The sequence below is a fragment of the Danio rerio genome, chromosome 20, assembly GCF_049306965.1.
Source record: "Danio rerio strain Tuebingen ecotype United States chromosome 20, GRCz12tu, whole genome shotgun sequence".
Lineage (NCBI taxonomy): Eukaryota > Metazoa > Chordata > Actinopteri > Cypriniformes > Danionidae > Danio > Danio rerio.
In genome coordinates, this window is record NC_133195.1 from 57401424 (window position 1) to 57425000 (window position 23577).

A 23577-nucleotide genomic window follows, 5' to 3' on the forward strand; every position below is an offset into this window, starting at 1 on the left:
ACACACACACACACACACACACACACACACACACCGACAGCAACTACACAAACAAGATTGACAACACAAGAAAAGTGCAACAGTCAAACCACCATATCATTTTATAGTATATTTATATTAACATTTGTTGAACTTAATATGAACCTCACTAATGAGATGGTGGCCACAGTGTTTACTGCACAAGGCTATTCTTGGTTTCATTTTGGAGACCTCCACCTGGAGATAATCCCATTTAAGGTGGTATTAAACTCTGATTGACATTTTGGATTGAGCTAACACCTTAAAATAAAGGTGTAAAAACAGGGGCAGCAAATTTTGTCCACTTACCGTGTAAATCAGAATGAACTACCACCTTAAATAAAAACACAGGTTAGCACATTTTGTCAGCTTCAAATGTCTATCGGAATAAATTTCCACGTACCACCTTAAATAAGGATATAAACACAGGGGTAGCACATTTTTATATGCTGTCAAAAGTCTATACCTCATTAAAAAGGTATACCACCTTCAGTAAGGATGTCAAATCAGAGAACTGGTTTTGTCACCTTCAATTGTCTATTGGAATTAACTTCGCCTTAAATGCGGGTGTAAAAACAGGAGTAGCACATTTTCACCCTTATTTAAGGTGGTATTTAACTCTGACATTTGGAAGATTGACATTTTGCTTCCAAATGTCCATGAAATTAAAGTACCACCTTAAATAAGAATGTAAAAATATAGGTTTGTACATTTTATCAGCTTCAAATGTCTTTCAGAATAAAGTTCCACCTTAAATGAGGACCACCACCTTAAATAAGGCTGTAAAACAGGAGTAGCGCATTTTGACAGTTTCCGAAAGTCTATCAGAGTTCAATACCGCCTTAAATAAGGTATATCGCCTTAAATAAGGATGTAAAACGGGTGGCACATTTTGTCTGCTTAACATGTAAATCATAATGAACTTCCACCTTAAATAAGGATGTAAAAACACAGGTTGGCACATTTTATCAGCTTCAAATGTCTATCTATCCACCTTAAATGAAAACTACCACCTTAAATAAGGGTGTAAATAAAGGATACAGCTTCCAAAAAGTCTATCACAGTTCAATACCCCTTAAATAATGTATGCTCCCTTAAATAAGGATGAAACAACACAGATTGGCACATTTTGTCAGTTTCAAATGTCTTCCAGAATAAATTTTCACCTCAAATGAGGATTACCGCCTTTAATAAGAGTGTAAAACAGGAGTAGCGCATTTTGGCAACTTCTAAAATTGTATTAAAGCTCAATACCACCTTAAATAAGAGTCACCACCTAAACAAGGTTGATGTGCTGATGTGATACCACTGTTTTTACATCCTTAATTAAGGCGGTATGCCTTAAGGATGTCAATACAGTGGTAGCACATTTTTCTGCTTGAAATGTCTGTCGAAATAAATTTCCACCCTAAATGACAACTAACACCTTAAATAAGGGTGTAAAACAGGAGTAGCGCATTTTGGCAGCTTCTAAAATTATTTCAGCTCAATACCACCTTAAATAAGGATTGCCACCTTAATTAAAGATGTGAAAAAAGTGGTAGCACATTTTTTTGGAATTCAATACCTTGAATAAGGGTGTAAAAACAGAACTAGTGCATTTTGACATCTTCCGAGAGTCTATCAGAGTTCAATACCACCTTACATAAAGACTACCACCTTACATAAAAATGCAAAAACAGTGGTAGCACATTTTATCAGCTCCAAAAGTTAAGCAGAGTTCAATATCAACTTAAATAAGGTATACCGCCTTAAAAAGGGGTAGCAAATTTTGTCCTCTTACCATGTAAATCAGAATGTACTACCCTTTCAATAAGGATGTAAACACACAGGTTGGCACATTTGGTCAGTTTCAAATGTCTATCAGAATAAATTTCCACCTTAAATTTGGATTACCGCCTTAAATAAGGATGTAAAAACAGGGTTAGCACATTGAATCAGCTCCAAATGTCTATTGGAATAAATTTCCACCTTAAATGAGGACTACTGCCTAAATAAGGATGTAAAGACAGGAGTAGCACATTTTGACAGCTTTCAAAAGTCTAATTGGAGTTCAATACCACCTTAAATAAAGACTACCACCTTAAATAAAAATGCAAAAACAGTGGTAGCACATTTTATAAGCTCTAAAAGCTAAGCAGAGCACCACCTTAAATAAGGTATACCACCTTAAATAAAGATGTAAAAACACAAGTAGAGCATTTTGACAGCTTCCGAAAGTTTAGCATAATTCAATACCACCTTAAATAAGGTATACTGCCTTTAATAGGGACGTAAAAAAGGGGTAGCACATTGTGTTCGCTTACCATGCAAATCAGAATGAACTACCCTTTAAGTATTAAGGATGTAAACACACAGGTTGGCACATTTGGTCAGTTTCAAAAATCTTTCCGCCTTAAATACCGCCTTAAATGAGGATGTAAAAACAGTGACAGCACATTTAATCAGCTCCAAATGTCTATTGGAATGAACTACCACCTGAAATGAGGATGTAAAAACATGTAGCACATTATGCGCGCACACACACACACACACACACACACACACACACACACACACGCGCACACACACACACACACACACACGCGCACACACACACACACGCACACACGCACACACACACACAAAAGAATACAATGAGCAGACCCGTCTAAGATGAAAATATAAAACACGTCTTCTTTATTTCCTGTATATAGACATATACCACTTGAGATTTGGAGAAGAGCACATATGAAGGCTATTTTTAATGATGGATCTCATCAGACAGCTGAATGCAGAGACAGAAAAGATCTCAATTACAAATAGTAAAAAAACCAACAAAAAACATCAGAAATTAAACCTCTAAAACATTTCTAACGCAGATACAGAAGTCTGTCAAATACAACTGTCTGCAAGTGGCTAATAACTGTTTTCATCTGTACACGAGAGAAAAGATTTGTACAAAATAAGAGATCTACCACTCAATAGGAGATGGATCATAACAGTACATAATATGTACAATATCAGATGAAGCCGTGGAGTAGGGGGACGCGGACTAAAGGACACTTTGCAGTATTTTTCTTTGTCGTCAAATGAGTGAAATTCACCACAATAAAAGCTCGGGAAAGAAACGTCTCTTATTTTGAGTGATCCTTTTTTGGACACCGGCGTTTTCCGGAGGAGAAATGAATCTTTCGTCGACTACGTTTGAAGCTCTACAGTCATAAAGAGAAGAGAATTTAAATTAAACGCAGAAAACACAGATATTAACGTTTGGAGACTGAAAAAAATGAGCTATTGTAATTTTGCACATTCAAATTGAACACCGACAAGCTTATAAGGGCCGAGAAAATATATATATATATATATATATATATATTAAAATAAAAGTGCGAGCGTCTGAAATCACGTCACGGACAAACGCAGACCAGAAGATAAACAGTTCAAACCAGGCGAAACCGGATGGAAGTTCAAACAATGGTTCAGAAGGATTCATAAAGAAGTAAAATAAAGAGGCGTTCAAGTTTATCAGGAAGTCTATCGTTGGGCTCGTTCGCTAAAAATCGTTTATTTATGCCATTACAGTTATCCTTCATCTACAGAAAGGCACTCTATGCAAATAAAGGCTTGGTCGAAAGAGAAAGTGGGCGAATAAACGCTTGAATATTGCCTGTTAGTAATGCTTGTACTTTTAAATTTGCGTTTACGTTAACAAACAAAACTAAATAAAACATAGTAAGGCCGTTTACCATTGTTTGAACAACCAAAACCCTCCCCTGGACGAACTTATTGCCAAAGAATTCGCACAAACGTGTTTTTTTTTTCTTATCGATGTTTCGAACGGCAAACGTTAAGACTGAAATGACACGTAAAAGACACAAACCACCGAAGAGACCAAAAGTGCTGCTCTCTCGGCCTCCGAACAACCTGAGAATCGCTCCGAATACAGTCACGTCAAGTGCTCATGCGCCTGTTTTCATTCGCTACAGGCACAGCGTTTAAGAGAGAGAGAGAGAGAGAGAGAGAGACAGATGAACGAAAGAGGACAGAAAGGACTGGACGAGGGTGTGGGACGGGATAGTTTGCGGGTCCGCTGCGTCGGTGAGACTGGGCCGGTGTTCTGACGAAATGTGCTAAATCCGCAGAATGTGCTAGCGCTAGATCTGACATGTTTCATCTAAAAAAAAAACAAGGGAAACACATCTTATTCACTTCAAATGTGTACTGGAATAAACTTCCACCTTAAATTAAGACTGCCACCTTAAATTGGGACTACCACCTTAAATTAGGACTGACACCTTGAATTAAGACTGACACCTTAAATTGGGACTACCACCTTAAATTAGGACTGACACCTTGAATTAAGACTGACACCTTAAATTGGGACTACCACCTTAAATTAAGACTGACACCTTGAATTAAGACTGACACCTTAAATTGGGACTGACACCTTAAATTAAGACTGACACCTTAAATTAAGACTGCCACCTTAAACTAGGACTGCCACCATAAATTGTGAATACCACCTTAAATTAAGACTGCCACCCTAAAAATTATGACTGTCACCTTAAATTGGGGCTACCACCTTAAATTAAGACTGCCACCTTAAATTAGGACTACCACCTTAAATTATGACTGCCACCCTAAAAATTATGACTGTCACCTTAAATTGGGGCTACCACCTGAAATTAAGAGTGCCACCTTAAATTGGGGCTACCACCTTAAATTAGGACTGCCACATTAAATAAGGACGTAAAAACAGGAGTAGCACATTTTGTCAGTTTCCAAATTACAATTAGAGTTACATACTACCTTAAATAAGGATTTCAACCATAAATTGGGGCTACCACCTTAAATTAAGACTGCCACCTTAAATTAGGACTACCACCTTAAATTATGACTGCCACCCTAAAAATTATGACTGTCACCTTAAATTGGGGCTACCACCTGAAATTAAGAGTGCCACCTTAAATTGGGGCTACCACCTTAAATTAGGACTGCCACATTAAATAAGGACGTAAAAACAGGAGTAGCACATTTTGTCAGTTTCCAAATTACAATTAGAGTTACATACTACCTTAAATAAGGATTACAACCATAAATTGTGAATACCACCTTAAATTAAGACTGCCACCTTAAATTAGGACTACCACCTTAAATTATGACTGCCACCCTAAAAATTATGACTGTCACCTTAAATTGGGGCTACCACCTGAAATTAAGAGTGCCACCTTAAATTGGGGCTACCACCTTAAATTAGGACTGCCACATTAAATAAGGACGTAAAAACAGGAGTAGCACATTTTGTCAGCTTCCAAATGTCAATTAGAGTTACATACCACCTTAAATAAGGATTACAACCTTAAATGAAGACAGAAAAAACAGAAGTAGCATATTTGGGCAGCTTCCAAATGTCCATCCGAGTTGAATACTACCTTAAATAAGGTTGTAAAAACACAGGTTGGCACATTTTGTCAGCTTTAAAGGTCAATCAGAATAAATTTCCACCTTAAATGAGGACTACCGCCTTAAATAAGGCTGTAAAAACAGGGGTAGCGCATTTTGTCAGCTTCAAAATGTCTATCAGAGTTAAATACCACCTTAAATAAGGTATAGCACCTTAAATAAGGATGTAAAAAAACAGGAGTAGCCCATTTTGTCAACTTCCAAATGTCCATCAGAGTTTTTTAACCCTTATTTAAGGTGGTATCTAACTGATTGACATTTGGAAGATTGACATACTGACTGCTTCTAAATGTCTATTGGATTGAGCTACCACCTTAAAATAAAGACGTTAAAACAGCTGTAACACATTTTGTCCACTTAACGTGTAAATCAGAATAAACTACCACCTTAAATAAAGATGTAAAAACACAGGTTGGCACATTCTGTCAGCTTCAAGTGTCTATTGGAATAAATGTCCACCTTAAATGAGGACTACTGCCTTAAATGAAGGTGTAAAAACAGAAGTAACGCATTTTGACAGCTTCCAAAAGTCTATCAGGTTTCAATACCACCTTAAATAAGGTTGTAAAAACAGAGAGAGCACAATTTGTCAGCTCTAAATGTCTATAGGAATGGACTTCCACCTTAAATAATGATGTAAAAACACAGGTTGGCACATTCTGTCAGCTTCAAGTGTCTATTGGAATAAATTTCTACCTTAAATGAGGACTACTGCCTTAAATGAAGGTGTAAAAACAGAAGTAATGCATTTTGACAGCTTCCAAAAGTCTATCAGGTTTCAATACCACCTTAAATAAGGTTGTAAAAACAGAGAGAGCACAATTTGTCAGCTCTAAATGTCTATAGGAATGGACTTCCACCTTAAATAATGATGTAAAAACACAGGTTGGCACATTCTGTCAGCTTCAAGTGTCTATTGGAATAAATTTCTACCTTAAATGAGGACTACTGCCTTAAATGAAGGTGTAAAAACAGAAGTAACGCATTTTGACAGCTTCCAAAAGTCTATCAGGTTTCAATACCACCTTAAATAAGGTTGTAAAAACAGAGAGAGCACATTTTGTCAGCTCTAAATGGCTATTGGAATGAACTTCTACCGTAAAATAAGGATGTAAAAACATGTAGCACATCATGTCAGCTTCCAAATGTCCATCACAGATAAATGCCGGCTTAAATGAGGATGTACTGTAAAAACAGGGGTAGCAAGTAGAACCCACTGTCAGCTTTCAAATGTCAATCATCATAAAATGTTGAAAATGTGTTCACGTATTATTAGAGTGGTAGCTCATTTCAAAAGATGTTTAGAGCTGACAAAGTGTGCTACCCCTAATTTTACATCCTTATCTAAGGTGGAAGTCCTAATTTAAGGTGGATGTCCAAATTTAAGGTGGATGTCCAAATTTAAGGTGGATGCCTAATTTAATGTGAAAGTCCTAATTTAAGGTGGAAGTCCTAATTTAGGGTGGATGCCTAATTTAAAGTGAAAGTCCTAATTTAAGGTGGATGCCTAATTTAATGTGAAAGTCCTAATTTAAGGTGGAAGTCCTAATTTAGGGTGGATGCCTAATTTAAAGTGGAAGTCCTAATTTAAGGTGGAAGTCCTAATTTAAAGTGGATGCCTAATTTAAAGTGGAAATCCTAAGTTAAGGTGGAAGTCCTAATTTAAGGTGGAAGTCCAATTTTAAAGTGGAAGTCCTAATTTAAGGTGGAAGTCTTAATTTAAGGTGGAAGTCCTAATTTAAAGTGAAAGTCCTAATTTAAGGTGGAAGTCCTAATTTAAAGTGGAAGACCTAATTTAAGGTGGAAGTCCTAATTTAAGGTGGAAGTCCAAATTTAAAGTGGAAGTCCTAATTTAAGGTGGAAGTCCAAATTTAAGGTGGAAGTCCAAATTTAAGGTGGAAGTCCTAATTTAAGGTGGATGTCCAAATTTAAGGTGGATGTCCAAATTTAAGGTGGATGCCTAATTTAATGTGAAAGTCCTAATTTAAGGTGGAAGTCCTAATTTAGGGTGGATGCCTAATTTAAAGTGAAAGTCCTAATTTAAGGTGGATGCCTAATTTAATGTGAAAGTCCTAATTTAAGGTGGAAGTCCTAATTTAGGGTGGATGCCTAATTTAAAGTGGAAGTCCTAATTTAAGGTGGAAGTCCTAATTTAAAGTGGATGCCTAATTTAAAGTGGAAATCCTAAGTTAAGGTGGAAGTCCTAATTTAAGGTGGAAGTCCAATTTTAAAGTGGAAGTCCTAATTTAAGGTGGAAGTCTTAATTTAAGGTGGAAGTCCTAATTTAAAGTGAAAGTCCTAATTTAAGGTGGAAGTCCTAATTTAAAGTGGAAGACCTAATTTAAGGTGGAAGTCCTAATTTAAGGTGGAAGTCCAAATTTAAAGTGGAAGTCCTAATTTAAGGTGGAAGTCCAAATTTAAGGTGGAAGTCCTAATTTAAGGTGGAAGTCCTAATTTAAGGTGGAAGTCCAATTTTAAAGTGGAAGTCCTAATTTAAGGTGGAAGTCCAAATTTAAAGTGGAAGTCCTAATTTAAGGTGGAAGTCCAAATTTAAGGTGGAAGTCCAAATTTAAAGTGGAAGTCCTAATTTAAGGTGGAAGTCCTAATTTAAGGTAAAAGTCCAAATTTAAGGTGGAAGTCCTAATTTAAGGTGGAAGTCCAATTTTAAAGTGGAAGTCCTAATTTAAGGTGGAAGTCCTAATTCAAAGTGGAAGTTCTAATTTAAGGTGGAAGTCCTAATTCAAAGTGGAAGTTCTAATTTAAGGTGGAAGTTAACTCTAACACATTTGAAGCAGAGAAGTTGTGATAGAGCCCCTGTGTTTTTAGATGAAACATGACAGATTTAGATACACTCTGAGGGTTTAGCACATATCGTCAGAACACCGGGTTTGGTTTGAGATGTGTGTGTGTGTGTGTGTATTTGTGTGTGCATGTGCTTGTGTCCTCTAGTGGCCATCCTGAGTGCCGATCATGTCCTCTGCACGCCGGTGTGTTTCCAGCGCCTTCACGGTGCTCGTGTCCTGAGGAAGCTCAGACTTACGCCGCATCAGCGGACGCTCCTTACGCTGCTCTCTGTGCAACTGAACACACACAACAACACACACAAGATTACGTCTATATAAACACACAGTTTAAGCATAATGAAAAATTACTCTTGCCCTCAACTGCATACTGTGATTTCGGAAAGATCAAGTGATGCTTGTGTATCAACAAACTATGATTTACATCTTACTAGATATTCACATTTTTAAATTTTCAATAATATTTTCATGATTTTAAATTGAATAAATGCAGCTTTGTTGAGCAAGAGGCTTGTTTCTTACTGGAGTGGCTTCTTCTTCTACAGTTTTCTTCAGCATCAGGACGTCTTCAAGCATCGGCCCATCAGTCTCCATGTCCATCGGACTGCAGAGGCTATTGGCGTCGATGTACATGAGAAACTAAAGCACAAACAGCATTAATAAAACTTCTAAAAACAGAATAAAAAAATAAAAATAATAAATAATATAAAAACACATAAATATGAATGAATGAAAATAAAATAATATGAAATAGCATAGATGGTTAAATAGATAAACAGACAAACAGACCTAAACTAACTAGCCTAGATGGATGGAATTAAAATTGATTTATTATAATACAATTGATTCAATAATAATTTAAAAATTTAACTATAAAAACAATCACATTTATAAAATATTAAATAAATGAAAAAAATATTAAATATTTTTTTAATAAATGTAAAAATAAATATAAGAATATAAATAAATATGAATTATTGAAATGAAATGAAAATAAAAATAATATAAAGCAACATAGAAAGACTAATTAAAGTTACATAATTAAAATACAATTCAATAAAAATTGTATTAATTAAAAATATATTTTTAGAAAATTCTATAAAACAAATATGAATTAATGAAATGAAAATAAATGAAATAATCATAAAATGTACCTAATACCTAATAAAATAACAATAATAAATAGTTAAATGAAATAAATAATTAAAATAAATTAATTAAAATAAAATTCAATTAAAATTAATTTGATTAAAAAATAAATTTGAAAATAAGAAAATTAAAATCTATAAAATTTATAAATAAATGAATATGAATGAAATTAAAATAAATAAAAAATGTTTTTTTTTATTAAACGGACTGACGGACTAACAGACAGACAGAGAGACGGACGGACGGACGGACAGACAGACGGACAGAAGGATGGATGGATAGATGGACAGAAGGATGGATGGATAGATGGATAGATGGATGGAGGGATGGAAGAATGGATGAATGGACGGACGGACACAGACAGACAGACAAGACAGACGGATGGAAGAATAGATGAATGGAAGGACACACAGACAGATGGACAGACAGACAGATAAATATATATATGGATAGATAGACAGACGGACGGATGGAAGGATGGCTAGATAGATAGATGGCAGACAGACAGATGGAAGGATGGAAGAATGTATGAATGGACGGACGGACGGACAGACAGACGGATAGATAGACGGACGGAAGGATGGAAAAATGGATGAATGGACGGACAAAAGGACAGACAGACAAACACAGACAGACGGATGGATGGAAGAATAGATGAATGGGAGGACACAGACAGACGGACAGACAGATGGATAGATAGATGGACGGACAGACAGACGGAAGGATGGAAGAATGTATGAATAGACGGACAGACGGATAGACGGATGGAAGGACGGACAGACAGACGGATAGATAGATGGATGGAAGGATGAAAGAATGTATGAATGGATGGACGGACGGACGGACGGATAGATGGATAGATAGACGGATAGACGGACAGACGGACGGAAGGATGGAAAAATGGATGGACAAAAGGACAGACAAACAGACAGACGGACGGATGGACGGATGGATGGGTGGATTGATGGATGGGTGGATTGATGGATAGATAGATTTAATAAATTAAAATTAATAAAAATTAAATAAAAAATAAGAAAAAAAATATAAAATAATAATAATATAAAAAATAAATTTAAATAATCATCTAAAAAAATATAAATGAAATGAATATAAAAATAGAATAAAAAAGTTAGATATAGCCAGCCATACAGACAGAAAACAAAAAAAAATCAATAAAGTAATTAATTAAATTAAAATTAAATTAAATGCAGAAAATTTTAATTGATGAGAAGATCACAAGAAGTGTTATGAATATTCATGCACTGGTAATGAGATGCGCTCACCTGTGGGTTTGATTTGGCGAGATTCTCGATCTTGATCCAGGCCTCCTCGCGCTCTTTCCACTTGGCTTTCTCTCTAGTTTCACACACAGAGAAGAGTAAAAACTGAGTGAAGAGAGCTCGTGACAGTGTGTGAGAGTTACTGAAAGCTCTTCCTACTTGTTTTTCTCGGCTCTGAACTGCTGTGTGCAGTCATCAAACAGCTTCTGGTTCATCTCCATAAACAGCTTCAGAGCGTTGTAGATCAGCCCGTGAATCGTCCTCAAAACAGGAAGAGGAAACCGTCTTTAGTTCTGTGCTTGTTTTGTTGTGTTTTAACCCATTAAACATCACTTTAACTTACATCACATTTTTACAACTAAACCCTAATCCAATCACGACACACTATATATCAGCGGAAAGGTCCAGGACTTCTGAATACATCTTTCACCTCAGTTTTTAGTTACATAGGAAGAGCAACAGATTAAAGCACATTTACTGTCAGCCAACAACCTGTGGGAGCATTTATGAATATATTTTTAAACCATAATATTATAAAATCTACCCATAAAGCAATCATGACCAACTATATATCAACTGAAAGCTTAAAATGTCTAGTTTTTATATCTGAGGATTTTGGATAGACATTACTGACCGACAGTTCTTTATTATTGTGCAACAAGAATACTCAGAGTTGTAAAGCATTACTTTGCTACAGCAATCCACATTAAACATTGTGTTTAGATGATTTTAAAAGCTAAATTCAACTCAAATACCACCAATCTGCCCAAACTACAACAGAATTTGATGTCTACTTTACAAATACTGTTGAACGATCTTAATGAGAATTGGATTAATAGCTCTTGTTTTGCTAATGGCTAACAGTGTGTGCTTTACCAGAACTCTAGTCATTTGGACAGCATAGTACCTTTATTTGTTAGTTAGTTTAGGGAGACGTTGCCACATGTGTAATTGTGTTTTGAAGTAGTTATGAAGTGTAGTTAAGCGGCGTGCTGAAGATTACGCTTTTGTTTCTGCATTTTTCTTTGGTAAATAGTTTAGTGCAGGGGTCACCAAACTTGTTCCAGGAGGGCCGGTGTCCTGCAGATTTTAGCTCCAGCCCTAATCAAACACACCTGAACAAGTCAATCAAGCTCTTTCTAGGTATGCTTGAAACACCCAGGCAGGTGTGTTGAGGCAAGTTGGAGCTAAACCCTGCAGGGACACCGGCCCTCCAGGACTAAGATTGGTGACCCCTGGTAGAGATCTGCACGGGACTAAATTTTGAATCCCGCTCCCGCCCGCCAGGTTTTAGCCCGAACCCGACCGCTCCCGCTTACATTAAGCACTTGTTGTCCCGCTGCACGACCCGCCCCGTTTGTCTGTATAAACACACACACACACACAGCACCAAGCACACACACACTGACAAAGCTCTTTCTCTCTCTCATTCGCGCACTAACACACACACATAAGCACCAAGCACACACACAGGCAAAGCTCTCGCTCTCGCTCTCGCTTGCTCGCTCTCTCTCTCTCTCTCTCTCATTTGCGCGCGCACACTAACACACACACACACATAAGTACCAAGCGCACACACACAGGCAAAGCTCTCTCTCTCTCTCATTCGCGTGCGCGCACACATCTCTCATTCGCGCATGCGCACACGTACACATACACATATACATACACACATACACATTTCATTTACACACATACATACGCGTGCTCACTCGGGAGTCGGGAGTGATATTGCTAGACGGCCCGCTCCCGTCCCAAATTAAACCCGTTAGAGACCGCTCCCACGATTTATTCGGAAATGTATACCCGCGCCGCAGAAATCTGGTCGGGTGCAGACCTCTAAGCCCTGGTTGAGTGGGTCGGGGTTTAGTTAGATCCTTTTGTTATATTCAATTCTTTGTTTTGGCAACACTCCTGTTTTTCGTTTAAGTCATTTATTTAAGAAATTACATTTACATTACATCTAATATTCATTGTTTGACATTCTCTGTTTAATAAATACTTACTTTTTGTTTCACTTGACCAGCAGTGTCTTCTCATTTTTCATCCAGCATCATTAGAGACTCACTGACTGTTACGTTTCATCCATTTAACATCTTAATAACTTAAACACGCAACACTATACTGGGGCATCAGGACTCACAAAGACCACATGTTAAGCGCCCCCTGCTGGCCTCACGAACACCACTTCCAAAAGCAACCTAGTGTTCCCATGTGGTCTCCCATCCAGGCACTGACCAGGCTCAGCCCTGCTAGGTGAGTACCCAGTCTTGGGCTGCAGGGTGATCTAGCTGTGGCATTTCACCCTGAATGTCAATGGAAGTGTTTCCTTTATCAAGTCTGATTATAACAAATACAATTAATTCATGATTACCACTAGAGGCTGGGGGATATTTACACACGGCAGACACACAACTGGGTTTAAACCTCTATAAAAGTGAGTTCTATAATCGATGCCCTTTAAAAGTCGTGCATTGTAGGAATAAGTGTTTTCAATGCATCTTTTTTCCATGTGACAAATCATCTTCAGAATGACTAGATATTATTGTTTATTAATGTTGTCAGCGAGCGGTGTGAAGTGTGCTTTCTGAGACTCACTTATTCCAGTGGGTTTTGGAGTTTCTGTAGAGTGAAGGGAACATGATGGGCAGGATTTTGGCTGCGTTATCGCTGATTAAACTCATGATGTACTCATTATTCCAGTAGTACAGCGCTCGCTCCGCTACCTGACAAACACAGCACACAAAATTACACAAACACAGTCAGGAATACCTCGATGTTTTGCACTTGAGATTTACACACATTCTGACAGCTGAATAAATGAGCTTTCCATTGATGCTGGCTTTGTTTAGACTAGGGGTGTCCAAACTCGGTCCTGGAGGGCTGCTGTCCTACATCTTAGGGTGCTTTCACACCTGTGAATGGATTCAGTTGTTCCGAAACAGAGATTACAATTGTTATATTGTTGCTCTTTGCTCTTGGAGCGGTTCGCTTTCACACTGCAAAGTTTCTAATCAGATCAAAAGAGCTAAAACAAGTCACGTGTGAGTAAACTCTCCTTACATTGGTCAGAGTGTCAGGGTTTATTTTGCAGCGTCCCGCTCAGCTGTCAGGAGAGGTGGTGGTTTGGTGGTGATTGACAGGGTGCGCGCGACATGTCTGAGGAGGGACGCGGTGGGGAGGGGTGAGAAGGGTGCGCGACGATGCCTATTTGAGGGAGGGAGAGGCAAGATTACCGGGAGATCATCACTCGTTTGCGGGCATCCGGAGACTCGTGAAACTTCCCGCCCTACTCATAATTCTCTCTTCATATAGTCATATGCCTATTACATATCCATCAAGCTCTCCAGTGTAAACGCAGCCTTTGACAGAGGAAACAGACAAAACAAGCACACAGAACCGTATCGTATCGCTCAGTGGAAACGAGCAATCATTCATTCCTTACCCATAACTTGTGGTGTTTTAAACTGAATCAAATCATTAAAGTTAAGCATCATTAGGATTGACGGCTGTTTCACAGCGCATATGGAGAGCAGAAGAAGCACGCAGGCGTTTGCTTTTCACACCAGCTGCGTCTGCAGCGCACAGCTCTTCGGCAGCTGCTGCACAAGGCAAGGCAAGTTTATTTATATAGCACGTTTCATACACAGTGGCAATTCAAAGTGCTTTACATAAACAAGAATAAAAGAAACAAGTAAAATAAAAATAAAAACAAATAATAAAAATTAATAAAAATAAAACAAAACAAAAAACGGGTAAAATGTGATATAAAAGAATGAAGAAGAAGAGAAAAACTTAATAGTGCGATCTGTCGGACGCAGCACAGGGCTCATTCAGTAAAGGCACAGCTAAACAGATGTGTTTTCAGTCTTGATGTGAATGTGCCTAATGTTGGAGCACGTCTGATCATTTCTGGAAGCTGATTCCAGCAGCGGGGGGCGCTGTTAGTGGCTGAAGGCAGATTCACCCTGCTTTGACTGACCTCTTGGAACTTCTAGTTTATATGATCCTAAAGATCTGAGTGATCTGTTGGGTTTGTATTCAGTGAGCATATCTGTAATGTATTGAGCTCCTAGGCCATTTAGTGATTTATAGACCAGTAATAATACTTTAAACTCTATTCTGAATGTAACTGGCAGCCAGTGTAAAGACCTGAGGACAGGTGTGATGTGCTCTGATTTCCTGCTTCTGGTCAGAATTCTGGATGAGCTGCAACTGTCTGACTGTCTTTTTAGGAAGACCAGTGAGGAGTCCATTACAGTAATCCACCCTGCTGCTGATAAAAGCATGAGCAAGTTTCTCTAAGTCTTCACTGGAAACAAAGCATCTGATTCTTGCTATGTTTCTGAGATGATAGTATGCTGATTTACTGACTGCTTTGACATGACTGTTAAAACTCAGATCTGACTCCAGAGTCACACCAAGATTCTTGACCTTATTTTTTGTTGTTTGCCAGATCAATCTATCCCTGTCTATTCTCTCTAGTTACCCATCTCTCTCTACATACAAATACACTTTTTTTTTTTTTTTTACTTTTCATCTGCACCAAGGCCCGCAGCAACCTCCTCCCTTGCTGTTTTCTTAACCTGCAAATCTTTAGTTTAAAAGTGATATAGATCATACAGTACTGTCTGCTTCTCAAGCTCTATGAGGAGCGTCATTCATGTCTGGTGCACTCAGAAGACAGTCGACTGTGATGTTTGCTTTTGATTGTCAGGCTGTTGTAGGCAGAGTTATAATAATTTTTATACAATATAGCTGTAAGAGCCAGTTATGCATAATTAATTTGTGATAATAATTTAGTCAAAAAGGTTCAAACATGGTGAAAATTGATATTTAAACATAATAAGAATTCATTGTGATTGTATTATCCAAAATGCATAATTTAATAATTCATACAATTTAAAAACAGTTACTATGGTATTTTGGCTTCCGACAGCAATACGTCATGAGGTCATTAGTTCATACGTTTAAGTCAGATTGCAGTTATTGATGTTCGCAGAAACACAGTGTTTTGACCGAGCTGATCAAGTCTATTGTAACTTTGTATTTTTGTTTGCATTTCTTCAGTAAACTTTTTTAAAAGAAGATTCGGTCTCACTCACGTTATTGCAAATACAAGCTGCAAAAAGGTGGTACATAAGGATTTTGCACGAAAGGTGTGCCACTACAATTGCTCTAACGATATTTATACATGATCAAACTAGTGTTACTTTCTCCACTTCAGTAATGTCCAGCGGCAGAGTAACAGCTTGTGCAAAGGATACGACAAACAGAAGTAATCAGCTCCCGTGTGGAATAACTTGAGTGAACATAAAACAAAGCTGAATCAACCTTCTTCCTCTGCTTTAGCTGCACAGTGAGCTCACATCATCCAGCATGCGTGTCAAACTACACTACCCACAATACACTTCGCTCTGGACTATAACTCCTGTAAATAGCAGTCTTAAAGCGGCCGCTTCTATTCCCCCTCTCCTGCAACACTAGCGCGCAATTCAAGCAAAACTGATACTACAGTTGTTTTACATTTGGTTTAGTAGTTCAGGCCTAAATAAATGTTTCTTGCTGTTTTTAATCGCTTAAGTTCATTTGTTTGACTCTAAATAAATGAGTTGATATTATTAACGCATTTATTGGGTAAAATTACTGTCATTCAATGTGTTTTGGTCATTATCAATGCACTGTCACTTTAATTGAGCGTGAGCAGCAAAAATAGACCCAGCGCCGAAACTATCGCTGCACTGCTACTTCAGCGACGCTCACGCTGCTGTGCGGTATGAAAGCTCTAATCTGTTTACATGGACGCCGAAAAAACACGCGCTGCTTACGCTTGCGGTGTGAAACAGGCTTGAGAGTGAACGCACCTGGAAATGTGGGCTGGACACACACTTGGCGAGCTGTCTGAACAGCGGCTCCATCACCTTCACAAACTCTGAGGGTTCGATGACGTCCAGGATCTCCTCCAGCTCGTTCAGAAACATCACCTCTTTCGGACTGTGCGTTTTGGGCCAGTATTTTAGGAGAGCCATGACCACCTGAAAAACACCAACACACACCTCACAAACACTGCACAGCACGCTGAGACTGCTGGAGGAAGAGCAGACTTTGTTCAACACATTTCTAGTCATAATAGTTTAATAACTCATCTCTAATCACTGATGTATTTTCTCTTTGGACATAATATTAGACTAGATATTCTTCAAGACACTTCTATACAGCTTAAAGTGACATGTAAAGGCTTCACTAGGGTAATTAGGGTAAAGTTAGGGTAATTAGGCAAGATATTGTATAACAGTAAATTGTTCTGGAGACAATCCAAAACTAATATTGCTTAAGGGGGCTAATAAAATAGCTTTAAAAAAATTTAAAACTGCTTTAATTCAAGCCGAAATGAAACAAATAAAACTTTTTTCCAGAAGAAAAAATATTATAGGAAATACTGTGAACAATTCCTGAATTTGTCAAACATCATTTAGGAAATATTTGACATAAACATTCACAGGAGGGCATTTAATTCTGACTTAAACTGTATGTATAAAAGATAAAATCAAGCTTATGATACACAACTAAATTGAGCAAGTGAACAGCAGGTGGCGCTAAAACTCACAGGCTCAGTGAGTGTGCTGTCCTTCTCCAGAAACTGAACCACACAGTAAGCCAGCTAATGGAGAAACAACACAAAAACACAGTATTTACCTTCATATTCATGCCTTTTATACGATAATACACACATTCATCAGTAATATGTGATTTATATTGTCCATTATACACTCAACAGCATTAATTTACATCTGGTGCATCATATGTTAAATTAAAGTATAACAAATACTATTTTTATACAAGTTATCCCATCTAAATTGGAGTAGGAGACAAATCATTCATTTAAAAATAAAACAATATGCATTTATATTAAGCACAGTCAAATATATGATCATATAATTTATATATTATAATATTTTTTGTTTACATAGAGAGATCATGAATTATAAATGATTTCAACAAGATGATATAAGATATATTGTAGTTTATAAAAATATTTTATATAACACATTTGCTAATGTATACAAAAAAAATTAATTGGTAATTTTATAATAAGACGAATATAATATAATATAATATAATATAATATAATATAATATAATATAATATAATATAATATAATATAATATAATATAATATAAAAAATAAAATATAATATAATATAAATAATAAAATTTAAAAATATATAATATAATACAAATAAAAAAATATAAATAATAAAATATAATAAAATAATATATAATAACAATATAATAAAATAAAATATAAATAATAAAATATACTAAAATAAAATATAATTTAATATAATAAAATAAAATATAAATAATAAAATATACTAAAATAAAATATAATTTAATATAATAAAATATAACTAATATAATAAAATATTATTTAATACAATAAAATATAATAATATAAATAATAAAATAAATTATAATATAATATAATAAAATATAAATAATAAAATATAATAACATAAAATATAATAACAATATAATGTAATATAATAAAATGAAATATAAATAATAAAATATACTAAAATAAAATATAATTTAATATAATAAAATATAACTAATATAATAAAATATAATTTAATACAATAAAATATAATAATATAAATAATAAAATAAATTATAATATAATATAATACAATATAAATAATAAAATATAATAACATAAAATATAATATAATATACTCAAAAATAATATAATATAAAATAATATAATAAAATATAATAACATTTAATATAAAATAAAATAATATAATAATATATAATATAACATAATAAAATAAAATATAATATAATAAAATATAATATAATGTAAAACAATATAATATAATATAATATAATATAATATAATATAATATAATATAATATAATATTAGTTTAAATATTGTTTACATAATACATTAACGTTTATATATAGAGATCATAAATTATGCTACTTTTTTCAGTCTTTTTCAATTATTATTTTTTTTTTTTGCTGATTATTAATCCCTCATGCTTACAGAAAATATATACATTTGAATACACATATTTTACAATATTGTAAACTGTGAAGAAAAAACAAATAGTTTTGCATCATTTCATGAACATAAGATATCCAAAATAGTGTTTCCTCATTCAATCGTGAAGCGTGCATGAGAAAGTCAATAATCTGCCGTACCTGTGGGTGATAAACACTGAGGGACTTCACTTTATGCAAAGGTAACAAAACTTTTAAAAGGAAGATTTTGTGCTCTTCTTTCAGTGGTAAGGCAAAGCCATTGATGATGCTGAAGGAGGAGAGAAAACACACATCAATCACTCTCACACACTCGCCACATCACAGTTAACCCTTGTGAGTTGTTTAGATCGACTCCCCTTTGGTTATGTTAGTGCCCCATTGACTTCTATTATAATCACACTGCTCAGAGGAGTAAAACAGCAGATTATAGTGTGTGTGTGTGTGTGTGTGTGTGTGTGTGTGTGTGTGTGTATAGAAATAAACTTGCTGTTCTAAGGGCTAAGGGGATTATTTTTGAGTTTGTCAGACATATCAAGATAAGTGCACAAAGGTCTTATATACACTTACACAGAACACTAAATAAATCATATTGTATTTTTATAATAATAATTAAAATAATAATAATAGTTAAACATATACATGCATTTAAATGTCATTTTACATCCTAAATTGTGCCTGTTTTAATTTAAAGGGTCACGAAACACCAAAACACATGTTTTGAGCTGTTGACAGTCGTATATGTGTCCCACACTGCTAAAAACACTATTAGGACACCTATATTTCACTAAAAAGTGTAAATTGGTTGTTTTTGCGTTATTTCCAGCAAATTCGTACTTCCGGTTTGAAACGAATTTTTGAAGCTGCGTCACGGTCATGACATAATAGCGTGTATTCCAGCGTGCAGACTGGACGTCTGTGTCAGAGTGTGTCTTATTACATCTTACAGTGTGATGCATTAATGCATGAGTAAAGCTCGGTTCAAACCAATCAGCGCGCTCTATTGTGCAACTTCATTAATATTCATTACTGTCACAGTGTTTAGACGACAGAGACGCCACGTTGTGTTGGCAAAACAAGCGTGAAGTGTTGCTTTTATAGTTTGCTGCAGTGAAGTTTCGTTTTCATTTTCTCTCTGTGAGAGCGCAGCTGGAGTCACGTGTGGATTAACAGTGTACGCGACGCTCGACAACAATAACTTACGTGTCTAAGGAGGATTATTGTTTACCTAAGAGCTGTTCTCATCTGCAAACGCTGGGATCCAGATTCGCTGCTCGTCTCCTCTTAATAAAGACGCGGCTCTAGCTGCTGGTGATTGTCCTGTCTCTACAGATTTGGTAAGTGAGCGACCAGTGCTCTTTGTTTATTCAGTTCGTATTTTATTCGTATCAAACAAACTATTGCACCGAGTGTAAACAAGTTAGCACTACAACCAAACTATGTGTTAAGCACTATAACCAAACCTTGTGTTGGATTTTGTGACCGGAATAACACACGCGGCTTCCTGACACTACCTGCCGAGTGCATCTAAGTTTCCGGGAAATGCTGAGTTTTTTTTTCTCTCATTCACCATGCGGTATCAAACATTGCATAAAAATACACGCTTAGAGCAGATCCTCGAATCAAATATCTCGTTTGTCGCGAGGGACATGAATGAATTCCCTGAATGAAAGAGCCAAACTGCAGTTAAAGTCCAACATTTAATAATTTGGCAAATAATTCCACTACAGATGTCCATGTAAACACAGTCACTTTCTCCCCTGTGTGTGTGTTTTGACTCTGAAAGTCAGCGCGCCCAAATAGACACTCCCACATTAAGCCTCTTTTCTTCCTCCGACACTCCCCCCTAAACAGAGCTGGACACGCCCACTTTTGTGACTTTTTTCAAAGTAGAGGTGTGAAAACACCCTGCTGAAACCAGGGGGTTTCATGGCCCTTTAAATGAACTCCAAACGTTGAATATAGAATTCTGCATTATTTTTAAATGCCAGTGGGGGCGCCAATTCTCAACCTTAATTCAAAACAGGTCACAGTCTGTCATGAACTGAATGACTTGCTAGAATATTTGTATTAATCATCATTTATATATTATATTCTGCATACATTTAAGTAATATTAATGATCTACTTGTAAATTCAGCAGCTGGAAACCTCTTTTTCAGTGGTACCTAGAGCTCTCACCAGAAAGTCTGTGTGTGTGTGTGCGTGTGTGTGTGTGTGCGTGTGTGCGTGTGTGCATGTGTTTGATACATTCAAGTTCTTGTGAGTTAGCAAAGCAAGGCCCAGTAATATTTGTAATATTTTGATAGATTGATTTATTATTTTTATCTCTTTATATTGCTTTCCTTGTGTATATTTGATATATTTATGTGTAACTCAGTCGTGCTTTTCACATCTTTGTTTTTCATAGCCCTGGCATTGTTCTGTATGTGTGATTCATGCACTAATAAAAAAATTAATAAATAAAAGATTAGTTAAATGCTCATAAAACACTAATGCTTACGTAGACATGTGTAGCAGCATAACTGTGACTTTTAGATTTATTATCACGAGAAGCAGCAGAGACAACATTTACATGAGTCAAAAGAATACAACAGCAGTGTAACTGTAAACCAGCATATTGTAAAGAGGCTCAAACACTGAAACTGCTCTCACAAAACATAACATCACATTATTTACTGGTGCATTTGATCAAAATAAAAGAGCGTACAGTGAGCAGTACAGATCATAAAGCTAAAGACGGCTCATATCAGCTGCTGCTTTATCACTTGTAGATATTACTGGTACTGGGCAATGATTCATCTTAAAGTGCGTGCAAAAATACACACATACAAAAAACTATAATAATTTTAAAATATTCAAATATATGCACAGTTTTGTGTATGAATACACACACACACTCACACACTCACACACACACCCACACATACATACATACAAATAAATATATATAATCTTTTGTGTGTGTGAATGCCTCTGTATTTAAATATACATTATAACTATACACCACGGACATTTAGAGTTGAAACCAGATGTTTACATACACTCTAATAAAAGGGACATAACCATATTTTAATAAATGTCTGATAGTAAATCACACTAAACCTTTACTATTTTAGGTCTGTTAGGATTTCATAAATGATTTACATTTGCTAAATGCCAGAATATTGAGAGAATTATTTTTGGGAGAATTTTTTATTAATTTCTAGACAGTCAAAAGTTTTCACACATTTGCTTGGTATTTGTTTAGCTTTGCTTTTAAACTGTACAACTTTGCTCAAATGTTTTGGGTGTCCTTCCAAAAGCTTCTCACAATAGTTTGCAGGAATTTTGGCCCATTCCTCCTGACAGAATTGGTTTAGCTGAGTCAGATTAGCTGTTTCTACAGGATTGAGATCAGGGCTTTGTGATGGCCACTCCAAAACATTCACTCTGTAGCCCTTAAAGCACATTTTCACTAATTTGGTCATGGTCTGTTTGGAAGAGCCATTTGTGGCCAAGTTTTAATTTCCTGGCTGATGTCTTGAGATGTTGCTTCAGTATTTCTCCATAATGTTCTGTCTTCATGATGCCATCTATGCTGTGAAGTGGACCAGTCCCTCCTGCAGCAAAACACAACATGATGCTGCCGCCCCCATACTTCACAGTTGGGATGGTGTTTCTAGGCTTGTGCGCTTTCCCCTTTGTCCTCCAGATGTAACACTGGTCATTATGGCCAAACAGTTCAATATTAGCTCCATCAGAGCACAGGACATGTCTCCAAACATGAGTCTTTTTCCCAGTGTCATTTAGCTAAGTGTAATCTGGCTTTTGTTGTTGATTCTGACTTGTTGATTTTCCCATGTTGTCACAGAAGGAAGCAGTGTGTTTGAGCTTTTCCTTCAACACTATTCTACAGTTGTGCCTCACATTAACTCAAATGTCGTCAATTAGCCAATCAGAAACCTCCAAAACCCTGACATCATCATCTGAGCTTTTTCAGAGGCAGAATAATCTTATTGTGTGTAAACTTGACTTTCAAGAAGAGTTATAACAATTTCTCAAACAATATCTCTCTCATTATTCTGCTATTAAGCAGAACAGAAACACATTTGATGATCCTAACTTACCTAATAGAGAAACGTTTAGTCACATCACTGTATGCATGTATGTATATATTAAGTAAACAAACTTTTATGTTGTTATTATTATTGTATTAATATTAATATCTAAAAGTGATGTTATTGAACTATACCTCTTATTGTAAGAGATTTACTTTAATAAAATGCACCAGGTATGTGTTTTTGCATTATGTAAGAGCAGTTTTACATTTGTATATAGTTGTATTTGTATATAAAAAGATGTAATAAACAGACACAGCATACACAAACTTGTGCATATATTATGTAAAAACATATTTAATCTGAGCTGTTCAATTAATAGAAAATAATGTAAAGATATGGATCTGCGATGCACTTAAAAACTGTGTGTATATCTGAAAATAACGGCAAAATTACTTTTATTATCATCAGCCGCTCAATTTTAGTTTCTGTGCAATTGATGGTCACCGAGCACTGCTGCTCATACTATAATCATATTTAAAGACAGAAGTTGATTTGATTAAATGAAATAATAATGTTTTCATACCTTCCTAATATTTCCAGTAGTTCTGCTATTCCATTATGATGCTCTGTTTCATAGATGAACCTGCATGGAAATCAAACACAGACATTCTGAACTGATAATTATAAAGGACTAAATGACAGAAAATAAGGCACTTTGTAGCTTTTGCAGATGTTTTATAAGCCCAAACAGCAATATTAGGTGCTGAAGTGGAAAGTGTAAAAATAATATGATGAT

The 23577-nt window shown here is 35.9% G+C and overlaps 1 protein-coding gene across 8 annotated transcripts in view; it reads right to left on the reverse strand.

The window, feature by feature from the left end:
* Window positions 1-2669: 2669 nt before the first annotated feature.
* The window catches only part of ppp2r5cb (protein phosphatase 2, regulatory subunit B', gamma b), a 65404-nt gene continuing 44496 nt past the window's right edge, over window positions 2670-23577 (reverse strand). For 3 of the 8 annotated variants that reach the window (XR_012395556.1, XR_012395555.1, XR_012395557.1), the window contains 10 exons: window positions 23365-23424; window positions 18902-19010; window positions 17301-17354; window positions 16558-16728; window positions 13292-13419; window positions 10853-10954; window positions 10697-10769; window positions 8787-8903; window positions 8347-8543; window positions 2670-4117 (listed from right to left, as the gene is read on the reverse strand). Coding sequence is in view for 4 of the 8 variants with exons in the window: in XM_005160898.6 (XP_005160955.1) it covers window positions 8409-8543; window positions 8787-8903; window positions 10697-10769; window positions 10853-10954; window positions 13292-13419; window positions 16558-16728; window positions 17301-17354; window positions 18902-19010; window positions 23365-23424 (949 nt within the window). In the remaining 4 variants the exon portion in view is untranslated. Of the gene's footprint in view, window positions 4118-4374; window positions 8544-8786; window positions 8904-10696; window positions 10770-10852; window positions 10955-11720; window positions 11774-11926; window positions 13420-16557; window positions 16729-17300; window positions 17355-18901; window positions 19011-23364; window positions 23425-23577 lie in introns of those variants that run through there. The other 5 variants (NM_001044821.3, NM_001362603.1, XM_005160898.6 and 2 more) reach the window with 4 other exon arrangements.